Below are 13,940 nucleotides of genomic sequence, written 5' to 3' on the forward strand. Positions count from 1 at the left end.
TCCCAACGTGTATACTTTAACTTCTGCCTACAGAAGACTTGTTATTTCTTACATTTGTTTCCATCAAAAAGGAGAAACTGAAAGGTAAGTTTACACATCACTAACCGTCGTGTCCGTCACTAATAAGATAAAACTATTGACAGAAAATATATCAATTCTTTTAATGTTTGGTTTCAGGTGACAAGATCAGACAGGTTGATGTCACCACAGGGTATGTAGTACTCTTAGAGTATGGTATGAATAATGATATACAACTTATGGTATTGTAGCCTACCTACCGTATGTCTTACAGCATACATATTTCTCTTATGGTTGAAAACTGAATATCCTTGATTGATTGTTTGCTCACTCCCCTTTAAAAAAAATAATAATAATAATCTTTGTCTCGCTCTTCCTCCCTTGCCCAAATCGTAAGTGAATTACACTATACCTAGTCAAGCTAAGTACTCAATTTGGTTGACCTATCTCCCCCCCCCCTCCCCCTCTCTGTTTTTCTTTCCTCTCTCTCTTTCTCCACCACCTGTCTTTCTCTGGATTCTACCACTCCAGGTCTAGGCAGGGGGTGTTTAGAGGATGCCCAGGATGCGACCCACCCACCAGCGGCAGGGCATGATGACTCTGCAGGCCACCCTGCACCCGCGGTAGTGGTAGGGCCAGGGTTGGAACCCGCCCAGGGGCTCACAGATCCTCTGGCACTGGGTGTGGCTCCTCCGGCACTCCGTACAGCACACACCCTGGTGGTCCAGCATGGGGTCAAAGGTCATTGTGCCCTCCTCGCCCTCCAGGCCACGCTACAGGTTGAGTGAGAGGGGAGAAGTCGTGTTAAATACTGGTAGTAGCAGCATCTGTAGACATGTCTATGTAGGAATGCATCTCTGAAGAACTAAGAACTACTTATTTAATGGTTTATCTGAATTGCAAACACTGAGTTCTATGTCTATGGTGGTCTGGGGATGCCTGGGGGAGGAGCAGTCGGGATTAGGGGGAGTCTAGAGGCCTACACATGGAGGGGGTACAGGGTGTGGGGAGATTCATAGTGGAGCTATTCACACAGAGCCTCAATGGAACTTTAGTTTGGTATTCTAAAGGAGTCTCTGAGGCGCAGACAGACTCAGGGTGACAGCAATCTCTCTCTCTCTCTCTCTCTCTCTCTCTCTCTCTCTCTCTCACACACACACACACACACACACACACACACACACACACACACATGCTCTGAGGGACAGGCGTGCACACCCACACACAGTTGGGGTGACAAGCGTGGCCGCTCAGGGTGATGCCGTGAACCCAGCATCTGTTCCTGCTCACACAGCTGTGCATGCTGGGAGAGAGAAGGGACAGGAACCATTTGACCCGTTGTCAGACGCTCAGCTGTTGACCTGGGTGTGAGCGCGTAACATTATACTGTGTCTCTAAGAGGATGTGCAGTCTGGTTGTTAGAACAGGCCTGTGGTGACACAACAAACACGGTCTATGAAGGCCAAACATTCGAGCTGTGCTGCTGGAATTTGAAGTTACACAGCACGCTGATTGAGTGGGCGAAGGCACTCACATGATAGGGGTTCTCAGGGTTAAATTCTGCTTCCGGGTCCACTTCCTCCTCTGCCCCCGGTGCCTGGCGGCGCTGCCGAGGGGCTGCCCTCCTCTTCCTCTGCCCACCTGGGGAGAGCACAGAGACCGTCAATATGCCATCTAGGCCAACACAACATATGTTGACATCGGGGCGTCATTGGAGCCCCCTTTGGAAGCACCACACATACACTGAGTGCACAAAACATTAAGAACACCATCTCTTTCCGTGACAGACTGACCAGGTGAATCTAGGTGATCCCTTATTGGTGTCCCTTGTTAAATCCACTTCAATCAGCGTAGACGATGGGGGGGAAACAGGTTAAAGAAGGATTTTTAAGCTTGGAGACAATTGAGACATGGATTGTGTATTTGTGCCATTCAGAGGGTGAACGGGCAAGACAAAAGATTGAAGTGCCTTTTGAACAGGGTTTGGTAGGTGCGAGGCGCACCGGTTTGTGTCAAGAACTGCAACGCCTCTGGGTTTTTCACGCTCAACAGTTTCCTGTGTGTATCGAGAAAGGTTCACCACCCAAAGGACATCGAGCCAACTTGACACAACTGTGGGAAGCATTGGAGTCAACATGGGCCAGCATCCCTTTGAAACGCTTTCAGCACCTTGTAGAGTTCATTCCCTGACAAATTGAGGCTGTTCTGAGGGAAAGGGGGGTGCAACTCATTATTAGAAAGGTGTTTTTAATGTTTTATACACTAATTGTGAAAAGAAAATACTAATTGTACTGTTTTGCTTATCTCCAGTGCATCATGTTGCTATGTGCATTGTTTGGAGATGACCAGTCGCTTTCACAACTTAATGTTGTCCTTCCAATACACACTTTACTACTCCCATATAAGGACTTGTGTGTGAAAATATGAAGGTGCTAATTGGGTACCGTTGGGGTAGGTAGGGCGGAGCCAGAAGATTGGCAGGTCTCCACACAAATCGCGGATCTTGGAGCTGAGGAAGGTGGGGTCAGAGAGGGGCATGTCAGTCGCCACCCAGATCAGAGAGTCCTCCTCAAACTTAGCAGGCATCACCTCATCCTCCTGGAGAGAGAGATATGGGAGGGGGGGGATTAATGTAATTACAGGATGAAGATTAAAATTGAAAGGTCATTCCCATTTGAGCCGACATATGCAGTTTACCGTGGCGTGAACGCAGTCTCCGCAAACGCTTGGAACATTTGCGTTTACATTTTGACCGTGCAGATCTTCAGCGCTACAGATTGAATCGAGCCCAATTAAAACAACCCATTTCACTGCACCAGTGGATGTGACAATAAAAACAAAAAGAAACTAAAAAAGTAGCTCTCGGCTCTACCGTGTTGACAGACAAGCTTTTAAGGAATGTCCCTGGGCTTACACTGTCTGACTGATTTTCCTGTATAATTTTCCTGTATAATTGCAACATTCTTGCGACTCTTTCGGCCCCCTTGTTTGTTTTGATGTGGTTTCCTGTCTCGTTCCTCATTGTCTGTTTTAACCCTTTGCATGTTTTCTTAATGAAACCAAGCAAAGTGCATAGCGCAAAAGGGAGATCCCTCAAGCCTTCTTGTAAATATATAGTCCCTGACCTGGTGTTCATTAGACAGACAGATTGGATCTGGGTTAGAAACGTACTTTACTCATCCCCAAGGGTAGATTCAGCCCGAAGACACAGGAGCTCTCCTGTCTATGAGAAGCCCTCAGATTCTCTCCAGCGTTTAGGCGCTTCAACAACGTCAAGAATCATTCACATCAAGTCAACAAGCTGAACGGAAAAGCAGGATGGCCTACATTTGATAAAGTCTCCCTGCTGATGTGTAGATCAAACACACATGCACACACACACTGCTAACATGAATAATATTATTGTATTACTAGAGTAATATACATGTTACTGGTTACTCAACAGGTAATAGATAGTTAGGGGAATGGTATCATCTAACCTACATGTACACACTTTTATTTTTCATTTTAAATTATTAGCTTGGTGGACAAACAACAGCAAGCGTTCTCCAGTGCAGGACTGATGAGTTTACCTAACCCATTCTCTCTGCCTGTCTGTGTTTGTGTGTGTGTGTGTGTTGACACTGATAAGAGTTTATCGTGCCCATATTTCCCATCACTAAATCACAACCGATAACCCAGCAAGATCACACCGCATAGACTTCCGTATTCAACGTTTGTCCACATCCCGAGGACGTTGGGAGATGCCTTCAATTACCGTCCAATAGGGGCAACGTGAGCACATATTACTCTCGAGCGGCTTGCCAGGCGAGGATCGCGGGTTCAATCCCAGTGCTAGGCAATCGTTTAAAATTGTTTCTGTTTTCACCCTGTCACAAACCTTAACCCTTACCGTAACCAGTCAGAGTTATTGTTTTCACCCTGTCACAAACCTTAACCCTTACCTTAACCAGTCAGAGTTATTGTTTTCACCCTGTCACAAACCTTAACCCTTACCTTAACCAGTCAGAGTTATTGCCTAAACTTAACCATCAAGGTTTTTATGGTACCAACCATAAACCTTACTTACATTATATATACAAAAGTATGTGGACACCCCTTCAAATTTGTGGATTCTGCTATTTCAGCCACACCCATTGCTGACAGGTGTATAAAATCGATCACACAGCCATGCAATCTCCATAGACGAACATTGGCAGTAGAATGGCCTTACTGAAGAGCTCAGTACCACTCAACCTGGCACCTTTCCAACAAGTCAGTTTGTCAAATTTTGGTTAACTGTAAGTGCTGTTATTGTGAAGTGAAAACGTCTAGGAGAAACAACCGTTCAGCCGCAAAGTGGTAGACCACACAAGCTCACAGAACGGGACCACCGGGTGTTGAAGCGCATAGCACGTAAAAATTGCCTGTCCTCAGTTGCAACACTCACTACCGAGTTCCAAACTGCCTCTGGAAGCAATGTCAGCACAAGAACTGTTCGTCGGGAGCGTCATGAAATGAAAGCCTTCCCAAAAGAGTGGGGGCTGTAATAGCAGCAAAGGGGGGACAAACTCCATATTAATGCCCTTGATTTTGGAATGAGATGTTCGACAAGCAGGTATCCAAGTACTTTGGTTCATGTATTGTACTTTCACTTCACCCATAGACATTTATGCCTCCTGGACACAATTTAAATACTGAGATATTGTTGGAAGACCAGCCTGCAGCTACTATTATAACCACATCTCACTGAGCCCAACATACACACAAACATACACTGTCTAGCACACACAGTGGAATAAATAAACGGCTGTTGACGAGGCAGAGAGGCGCGTGTGTGTGTGTGTGTGTGTGTGTGTGTGTGTGTGTGTGTGTGTGTGTGTGCGTGTGATGGCCTGCGTGATGTTTAATGATGTGTGCATGGAGCATACACAGCGCTAACTGATTTAAATAATCAGAAAGCCTCATTTGGGCAGTGGGACAGCTTACACGCACTCACAAACGCGCAGACAGAAACACAGGCATCTTGCAGCACGGTGACAGCTTGACAGGCTTGTTCAGATGTTGTTAAGATCAGTGTGTTGATCCAACCCGCCTCATTTCAGTTTGGCCAGAGAGAGACTGTGAAAACATGACTCACGAGTGAACGCAATCCCTCTCTCTGAGCGGCAGCGCGTGTGTATGTGTGTTTGCGGGCGGGCGGGTGTGTGGGTGTCCTCTCGGCTCACGGTCCCATCAAATACTTCTTAACTGACTTCACTTTGAGAGAAATGGACAACATGACAGTTAGGGTTATCACACATGACTTGCGGTATGGGGGTTGGGGGAGTTATGTAAGTCAGGTGAGTCCAGATCACAGGTCTTGTTTGGGGATAGTTTGTGGCAGAAGAGATCCTCCAGATCAGAGCGAGAGAGAGCTCATGTTTGGGGCTGGATACCAATCTGCTACAATCTCTTCCTTTACTTGTACAAGCCCTTACCCTCGGGCTAAACACATCCAAGCCAACTAACCACAGACACACACGCACACAACCACGCACACAACCAACCCAGCCAGTAAACCACTCAGTTCATCATACATCTCTCCTGTAATCGCTTAAATGAACTCAGTCTCTATATCTACCCCAACCCCCCCACAACAAACAACCAATGTTAACTGTGTCTGACAGTAGAGATAGGTGTGTCGTGGTCATAGGTAACCCAGAAATACACACAGCCAGAAAGACGAGAGAGAGAGAGCAGGAGAGCAGGTCATTCCTACCAGGTCGAATAGAAGAGAGTCTTTGTTGAGTGTTTCCACGTCAGGCAGATGAGCTTTGACCTGGGTCTTAATGTAACACTTCTCTCCTCCAGCAAAACGGATACCAGTTATACCCTGGGGTGGAGAGGAAGTTGCTTGTAAAGAAAATAACAATGTGCATCTGACATGTTACAAAAATTGATTTAGCCTTCAATGTACCAATTGGAATTGGAATCATTTCTGTTGTTGTTGTTTCAAACGTACAATCTGGAAGTCGTGGACCTCCACTGCCTCCTCATTTCCACTCCCAGTACGGAACCTCTCCATGTTGTTGGTAGCATCAATCTCCATAGAGCCCTCCTCCACCTTACCATTAATACTCATGCTGTAGTGGACGTTGTAGACCTGCCACACACACACACACACACACACACACACACACACACACACACACACACACACACACAGGGAATGTTATAACACCTGTAAGAAGGAGTTTGGTGTGTGTGCGGGGGGGGGGTAGATTCTCTATCTGGCTCGGAGGCAGGAGTGTTTTCTTCTCCTTCTTCATAATGGGTGGGCTTTGTTGACACCCCCATCTCCATCCTAGAAGCAGCGACAAAAACAACCAAATGATTTTCCTATTCTCGTTCAGGCAATGCATTTAAACTCATGCAGGCCTATAGCTACCAAATGCATTCAAATCATATACATAATTGTTTTATTATTCGACAGTAGCCTAGGCTTACCTCGATTACACCTCTCGTCCCCGGGACATCAGCAGGACCCAATGAGCCCCCCCCCTTCCCCTCCCCTCCCCCCTCCCAAGTCTCAGAAACACAAGGCTTCCATTCATTATACGCTCTTGACTTCTACCAAGCGCTACAACACCTAAATGGCATAGCTCAACACAATGATATGATTGATCAGCTTTTAACATTAGGCCTGCCAGAGACTAGAGTCGCTGGTTCACGGCCCAATGCCTCTTGAATTCGCTGTAGTCCATTATTACAGAAGGATTCATGTTAAAACTCTTACATGTTTCTCGTTAATATTCCAGAAGTAAAATGCTCCGATAGCCCCGAACAGCAGCAGTATTGCCCCGGCGATCAAAACCACAATCCCGGACTTCAGCAGGCGGCCGGTGGCCACCGGTTTAACTGCCACCGCAGTGTATGCCTGAGATGAACACATCAATAATTTACATGAATGCCACCTATACTGGGTTCGCAAATTGAAAATTGTTTGTAAAAAAAGGTTTATAAATCATTTATAATGCGTTGCCTTCATCAACACCTACATAAAGATTAGCCACATAAAGTTCCTGACCCTAGCCTAGGCTATCTGGCACAGGTATATCATTTAGAAACTCAAGCAACGATATATGATAGTCTACTTACAGGTGGCATAAACTGTTGCAGGTCCTCGGGTCCCACTAAAGCGATGGGCACTTTATCTGAACTCTCGGCCATGGCTGCGAGTGGGTCTGAGAGCCTGAGCAAAGGTGTCCACTAATCCTCTCTCTCTCTCTCGCTCTCTTGCTCGCTCTCTCGCTCTCCCTCTCTGTCTCTCTCTCTCTCTCTTGTGCTCTCTCTCTCTCTCTCTCTGGGACAGGGCAGGGCTAACCAAACTGCCTATTCATGCGCGATGATTGTTATATTACCTGCCTGGAGAAATAAATCCCCCCAAAACCCGGTGGAAAGTATGCGCGTGCGGCGTGCCACACCGGGAATCTTTTAAAATGGTCATTATGTTGGCTTGGCGCCCTGCCTCGGGACAGGGGTCCACCAAGGAATGCAGAGTAGAACGATGTTATGGCTTTGGAAGACTGAGAGAGAACAGGCTGTTCGGATCTTGAACCAACAACAGGGCAAGTGCGCTACCTTCTGTGCAAAACGCGTCCAGACAGCGTGGGCCTACACAACCTAAGAAAGCCCTTGGTCAAAATGTGTGTATTTACATTTGACAGGCATATATGACGCGCAGTGGAAAACGTCTGGGTTATATTAATGTATTTCTCCAACATTTCTTTGGGAGTCCTATTCAAACGGTAACGCGGATTGTTCCGTAGGTGGAACACAAATGATGTAAACGTGCACATCTGATGCAGAGGCTGTAAGGAAGCCTTTCCTTAAATCACCCTGGAACATTCAATACGCTCAGTCAGAGGGGATCTGAGCGGCTCTTGTAGTAGTCTCTCTCTCTCTCTCTCCCTCTCTCTCCCTCAGTTCTAACGGCGGAAGGTCCGAGGTGAATCCTGTGGAATGTGTGGCATCCTATCTCGAGCTAACGATACAATATGGGCCTCCATCCAAAATGCTTATCTCAAAGGAGATGTGGGATATCTAGTTCCCAGCTGTATTTGCGCTGATTGAGTTATCATTACATGCTTCATTACCAAACACATGAATTACATCCTGTGGTTAAAGGCAATAGTCAATCGACTATAGTTCTCTATCCAAACGTATCAGGCGTGCTTTTACGCATAGGCGCCCATTGGGCGTGTGCGTTTTAATTGAGTGCTGTGCGCAACTGTTTTTTATTCTGTGCCTTGAGGAGGTTGGTTTACAGACTGCATTAGACTTTTCAGACATGCAGAAACCCCTGGAGATTATAATATACACGGATGAGTATGTTAATCTTATTGATGAGTTTGATTGGCTCCGACTGCTAGCCTCTGGCGAGAATGATGAGACCGCAAGATCGTTTTGTTGCCAATAGTCAAACTAAATTATCAATCAAATGTAGACGAGAAGAGGTTCGCCATTTATATTCGGTTGTAGGTGAAATGTCCCCCTTCACTCCTCCACTGTCCTGTCAGAGCGCACAGTTTTTTCAATAGCGACACCTCTCGGCTCCAATTGCACAGCAGTATTAAGGCTATTATTTAATTGTCAAAGGGGGCAAAGTGCCTTGATTAATATGCCTCTGTTTAATAACATAGAAGCACTTTTCATTGAGCTCCCTTATCCCTCCAGGACTAAGAGTAGCATGTCTTAAATAGGTTGATGTAGGAGTGAGTGAACAGAAATAAGTCAGGGACAAGATTATGGTTTCAAAACGGTATTTCAACGTTTATTTTCTTTCGAATATGGTGATAGAAAATCGAAACAATTATTACATCATTGCATTTAAATAAATTCATACATAGTTATCAACTTGATACATTGGGTCTCCGGCATCAAACCGTGGTTTCTGGGCCATTTGAAGAGTAGGCATGCCTTAGAATCAGTATAATTACAATTCATATGTACACATCGTCGGTGTTTAATTATGATTTTTTTTATAAAAAAATAAACTCTCTTTATGTACAAATCCTTGCATAAGTTACACAGTATATGTCCAACAAAGTCTTAACAGTGATTGGATAGAGTCCAAATGTGACTTTTACATTGAAACACTTAAAAATTCAAAATACACAAATATTCATTAGGATATACAAACTAATTTGCATGACAAATAATCTCCGACATTTGTAAGCAACATGTAATTCTCATTGTCATGGTTTTATAAACGAAATGAAACACATTTTTGAATGCTGTTATGTAGGTTCTTCTCTAGACTTCATTGCTGGGACACCGTGTGGTGGTCGGACCGTAGACTGGGATAGTGATTTCACTAATCTCCTGAACTCTCATGGGTATGGGAGGAGTGACCAGGACATAGTCATATTCTCTATGCAGAACCTTCTCATACACACTCTGCAGGCCGGTTGTTTTGGGGATGTGCGCCTGGTAATAATTGTCCCGCCGGAGCGAGTCTCGGGGCAGCGAGGCCGTCTTGGAGAGACTGTTGAAGGAGGAGAGAGTCTGGCCGGTGGGGGTGGGGACGGGCGAGGGACCGGTGTTAGCGTGGACAGTGGAAGGGCTCCAGCAGCGGTCAGAATGACCCAGAATCTTACACTCACTGGTACACGCCCATAGACCTGAGAGAGAGAGAGAGAGAGAGTGTGAGAGAGAGAGTGTGAGAGAGAGAGAGAGAGAGAGAGAGAGAGAGAGAGAGAGTGAAGGAGAGAAAGAGAGTGTGAGAGAGAGAGAGAGAGAGAGAAAGAGAGAGAGAGCTTAGTCTCCTTGTGCGACCAAACAGAAGCGCAAAACCCCGTACACATTGACTTCCTTCGAATGACTAATGGTTATGTTACAGAAATAGAAGTATCTCTTACCACTCTGGCCACCCATGGGGGGTACCAGTGCTCCCTCCTTCTTCAGGTCGGTGCCACTGATGTCACTATCGCTGTCGTTAAAGTCACTGTCGCCTTTCCCGCTGTCCTTCCCGCTGAATGCGGGGTCTCTTGCGGAGATGGTGGTGTAGGAGTTGCCCTTCCAGATGGTGATTGGTCTGACCACTTCTTTACCGTTATTGTAGCCGTTTCCGTAGCCGGGCAGAGTGGAGTAGCCCTGCGGAAAAGAGAAACAGCACAGTTCAGCACCATGGACAGTAACACATTACAAGAGCACTGTATGAGGCTGAGGGCACATGCAGAGAAAGAGAGTGAGAGGAAGGGGGAGAGGGAACAGAATCTCACCTTGGGTTTGCTGTCCGGTTCGTAGACGCACGGGGCCTCGCTCCCATCTTCTGAGGCGGAGCACAGGTCACTGCTACCAGTGTGTTCCCCGGCAAAACCAGGCTGGCTCGAGAAGGTGTGGGCTTCAAACCCTCCCACGACTCCGTGGAGCGGCAGCAGAGGGTTGTCGCCGTTGTTTTTGCCTCTTTCCAGAGTCTCCTTCTCCCCGTATGAGTCAGTGTCATCTCCAGTCTTGTCCCGTTTCCGCCGGTTGCAGGTGGTGGCGATGAGGATGATGGCTAACAGCAGGAGCGTGCAGCTCCCCGCGAGGACGATGATAATTACCACTGACAGGTCCCACTGTGTGTGCTCCCCTGCCTCCCTGCTGCCTGCCCGGTACACGGTCCTGTCGCTCGGAGGGGCGCCCGCAATGATGAGGAAGTGAAGCGTGGCGGCGGTGGTGAGCGCAGGTCTCCCGTTGTCACTCACCGTGACGGTCACGCGCAGGGTCTCGTCCACGCCGTGACTGAGCACGCGGTTGAGGTAGACCTCTCCGGTGGCTTTGTTAATGGAGAACACGGATGCCTCTCCAAAGGCAAGTCTGTAGGACAGCTCTGCATTCAAGCCCTCATCAGCATCTTGCGCCTCCACCCGGGTGATGACGTAGCCTGAGGGCGCATCCCGGGGCAGCAGAACCTCCGCGGACCCATTATTGAGCACGGGCTGGTTGATGACAGGTGCGTTGTCGTTTTGGTCCACTATCCTAATGTTAACGGTCGCGGTTCCGGTGAGAGGCGGGGACCCACCGTCGCTGGCTGTGATGCGGAGCTCGAGCTGTTTCATGACTTCATAGTTGAAGCTCCTGAGTGCATAAAGGGAGCCACTCGCGGGGTCCAGTGAGACAAAAGCGGACACTGGAGAGCCCATGACATAGGCGTCAGCGAGCTTGTAGCTCACCTTACTGTTGTGGCCCAAGTCCATGTCCCTGGCGACCACCGTGGTGATGTAAGCACCCGGTGCGTTATTCTCCACCACAGCCACTTCATACACCGGCTTACTGAACACAGGGGCATTGTCATTCTCATCCATTAACCGGATGGTGTACTGGGTGATGGTCCGGAATGGTGGGGAACCCAAGTCCTCTGCCACCACTGTTAGATTATACTCGGGGATTTGTTCCCGGTCCAACGGGCTTGTGCTCACGATCATGAAGCTGTCCTCGTACGCCTGCTGTAACCTGAAGTGGTCGTGGCCGTAGAGCGTGCAGTGCACCTGTCCGTTAGCACCAGAGTCCCTGTCCGAGGTGCTGACTAGAGCAACAAAACTCTCGCGTGCCGCAGACTCCGTGATATAGGCGATTCCCGCCGTGATGGAGGTCATAGGCGTGATGGAGATCTCTGGCGCGTTGTCGTTAACGTCCTGCACCTGCACCACTATCTTACAGATAGCCGGGCTCGGGTTTGGACCCAGGTCAGTCGCCTGGACGTCGAATTCATACGTTTTTTTGCTTTCAAAGTCAATGGGGCTCTCAAGGGTGAGGCGTCCCGTTTTGCGATCCACTCTGAAAAGTTGTCGAATCTCTGATGGCACCTGGTTACCGAACCCATACACCACCTCCCCATTCAGCCCCTCATCCGGGTCTTCTGCGTTCAGGTCCAGTAAGAGAAACCCTACCGGTGCGTCCTCAGGGAGGTCGACTGAGAAATTGTTCCTGTCGAACACCGGGCTGTTGTCATTGTAGTCTTTCACCTTGACGTTGATGCGAGTCGTTCCAGTGCGGGACGGGTTGCCACCATCCATAGCAACCAGCTCGAGCGCATAGGAAGCCTGTGTCTCACGGTCCAGCTCCTTCATGAGCACAAGCTCCGCATATTTAACCCCGTCGGCTCTGCTGAGCACATCTATGGTGAAGTGACTGTTAACGGATATCTGGTAGCTCTGGATGTAATTCAAACCCACGTCCTCATCCACAGCGAAGTCTAACGGGATCCGCGTGCCCACAGCTGTGTTTTCGGAGATCTCCAGACTCGACTCTTTCCGGGGGAACTCGGGGGAATTGTCGTTGATGTCCTTGACCTCCACCTCGACGTGGATGAGTTTGAACTGCTCTTTGGAGAAGCTGACCACATCAAATGCGATGAGGCAGTGAAGGGTGTGTTTGCAAATTCTCTCTCTGTCAATTCTCTCTCCGATAGTCAGCTGGCCGTCGCTCTCCCTCAAACGGATAAAAGACGAGTTGAACTGCTTCATCATCCTGAAATTTGTCTTGGAGCCCGAGGAGGGGCTGATTGAAATGTCCTTGGCCAAGTTTCCGATGACAGTCGTCGGGGCGTCCTCCTCAAATGTCTCATACTTCACCGTCTTTCCCTCCGTGAGAGCGGGCAGGACAGCCAGCGAGGTGCACACCAGCACCCACCAATTCCACCCTCTCATTCCCATCCTGCCAATTTAAATAACACAACAAAAATCCACTAAAAACTGGCTGGAGCTTGGCTCAACTATTTATTCAAACAAAAGCACTTTCTAAGTATCGTTGGGTACGACAGTGTTCGTTTTAGGACGACGAGGTAATAAAGCCCTAACTCTCTCCGCGGTGCTCGCTCCGAGGTGTGCTCTCCCAGCGCGAGAGGGCTGCAGTGGCGGGAGGGTTTATACCGCGGTGCATGCAAATGAGCTGCACTGTAACCAATCCGCGCGTTGAAAACGAAAAGGGGACTTCTAAAAGACCTCTAAGCCTGTTTAGAGATTCCTGGACTGTGCGGATAAACTTGGCACAGATATGTGGTCTAAAGGCAAGGCTTGATTTTAATGTTTAGTTTCCGTTGATTATTTACGTCTTGTTGGTCTGTTTAATGAGTCTGCGCACAAACACACGCGGGGCGCTGTGATGCGCAGTGCCCCTGAGCTAGAGGACAAAGCACTCGGGTAACAGACAGTATAGCTACAGTCGCATATAAAGACAAATATGGGTCATTATGGACAATGCATAGGGACTTTTATTGTTCTCTGCTGTATGCCAGGCAGCCTACAATTTACTGGATCATTAGACTATTGATGCATTATCCACAGGGTCATATCAGGTTCTTCACCAGAAGATTGATATGTTCAACCTGCTCTCAGAGTATTTTGTATTATTCTGTACCTAAACCCAAACCACTCCATTTAATATGATATGTTAAGTTTCGTATGGTATGTATTAATTTGTGGTTGTCCATCATCCATTAAGGATGATATGTTACGTATTACAATTATTATGATATGTTACGAATTTGCCAAACGTACAATATGGTTACAATTTGCAAATGTGCAATATGCTATGAATTTGCTAAACGTATTATATGTTACGAATTCAGATTTTTTTTTGTGGCTAACTTTAGCTAGGTGTCTAACTTCAGCTAGATGTCTAACTTTAGCTAGATGTCTAACTTTAGCTAGGTGTCTAACTTTAGCTAGGTGTCTAACTTTAGCTAGGTGGCTAACTTTAGCAAGCTGGCTAACTTTAGCTAGCTGGCTAACTTTAGCTAGCTGGCTAACTTTAGCTAGCTGGCTAACTTTAGCTAGCTGGCTAACTTTAGCTAGCTGGCTAACTTTAGCTAGCTGGCTAACTTTAGCTAGCTGGCTAACTTTAGCTAGCTGGCTAACTTTAGCTAGCTGGCTAACTTTAGCTAGCTGGCTAACTTTAGCTAGCTGGCTAACTTT

At 47.5% G+C, this 13,940-nt stretch overlaps 2 protein-coding genes across 2 annotated transcripts; both read right to left on the reverse strand.

Annotated features, from left to right (window-relative positions):
- Positions 1-147: 147 nt before the first annotated feature.
- Positions 148-7,295, reverse strand: LOC112226682 (leukocyte cell-derived chemotaxin 1). The gene is made up of 7 exons (XM_042307614.1): positions 7,138-7,295; positions 6,776-6,916; positions 6,002-6,142; positions 5,759-5,872; positions 2,463-2,616; positions 1,553-1,659; positions 148-791 (listed from the first exon to the last, which is right to left on the reverse strand). Exons 1-7 carry the CDS (start codon positions 7,207-7,209, stop codon positions 567-569), a joined length of 954 nt encoding a protein of 317 aa, XP_042163548.1. The 5' UTR covers positions 7,210-7,295; the 3' UTR covers positions 148-566.
- Positions 7,296-8,795: 1,500 nt separating this feature from the next.
- Positions 8,796-12,877, reverse strand: LOC112226684 (protocadherin-8-like). The gene is made up of 3 exons (XM_024391163.2): positions 10,263-12,877; positions 9,900-10,134; positions 8,796-9,662 (listed from the first exon to the last, which is right to left on the reverse strand). The coding sequence occupies exons 1-3, from the start codon at positions 12,678-12,680 to the stop codon at positions 9,295-9,297; spliced, it is 3,021 nt and encodes a 1,006-aa protein (XP_024246931.1). The 5' UTR covers positions 12,681-12,877; the 3' UTR covers positions 8,796-9,294.
- Positions 12,878-13,940: the final 1,063 nt, after the last annotated feature.

This window comes from Oncorhynchus tshawytscha, linkage group LG28, assembly GCF_018296145.1.
Source record: "Oncorhynchus tshawytscha isolate Ot180627B linkage group LG28, Otsh_v2.0, whole genome shotgun sequence".
Classification (NCBI taxonomy): Eukaryota; Metazoa; Chordata; class Actinopteri; order Salmoniformes; family Salmonidae; genus Oncorhynchus; species Oncorhynchus tshawytscha.

Excerpts from the sequence above, each read along its gene's own strand:
- LOC112226682 (XM_042307614.1), bottom strand. The coding sequence starts at position 7,209 with ATGGCCGAGAGTTCAGATAAAGTGCCCATCGCTTTAGTGGGACCCGAG. Across the intron at positions 2,617-5,758 it reads ACTCTCTTCTATTCGACCTG|GAGGATGAGGTGATGCCTGC; the intron begins GTAGGAATGACC and ends CTCTCTCTCCAG. Across the intron at positions 1,660-2,462 it reads CCGCCCTACCTACCCCAACG|GTGGGCAGAGGAAGAGGAGG; the intron begins GTACCCAATTAG and ends TGCTCTCCCCAG.
- LOC112226684 (XM_024391163.2), bottom strand. The coding sequence starts at position 12,680 with ATGGGAATGAGAGGGTGGAATTGGTGGGTGCTGGTGTGCACCTCGCTG. Across the intron at positions 10,135-10,262 it reads AACCGGACAGCAAACCCAAG|GGCTACTCCACTCTGCCCGG; the intron begins GTGAGATTCTGT and ends TCTTTTCCGCAG. Across the intron at positions 9,663-9,899 it reads CCCCATGGGTGGCCAGAGTG|GTCTATGGGCGTGTACCAGT; the intron begins GTAAGAGATACT and ends TCTCTCTCTCAG.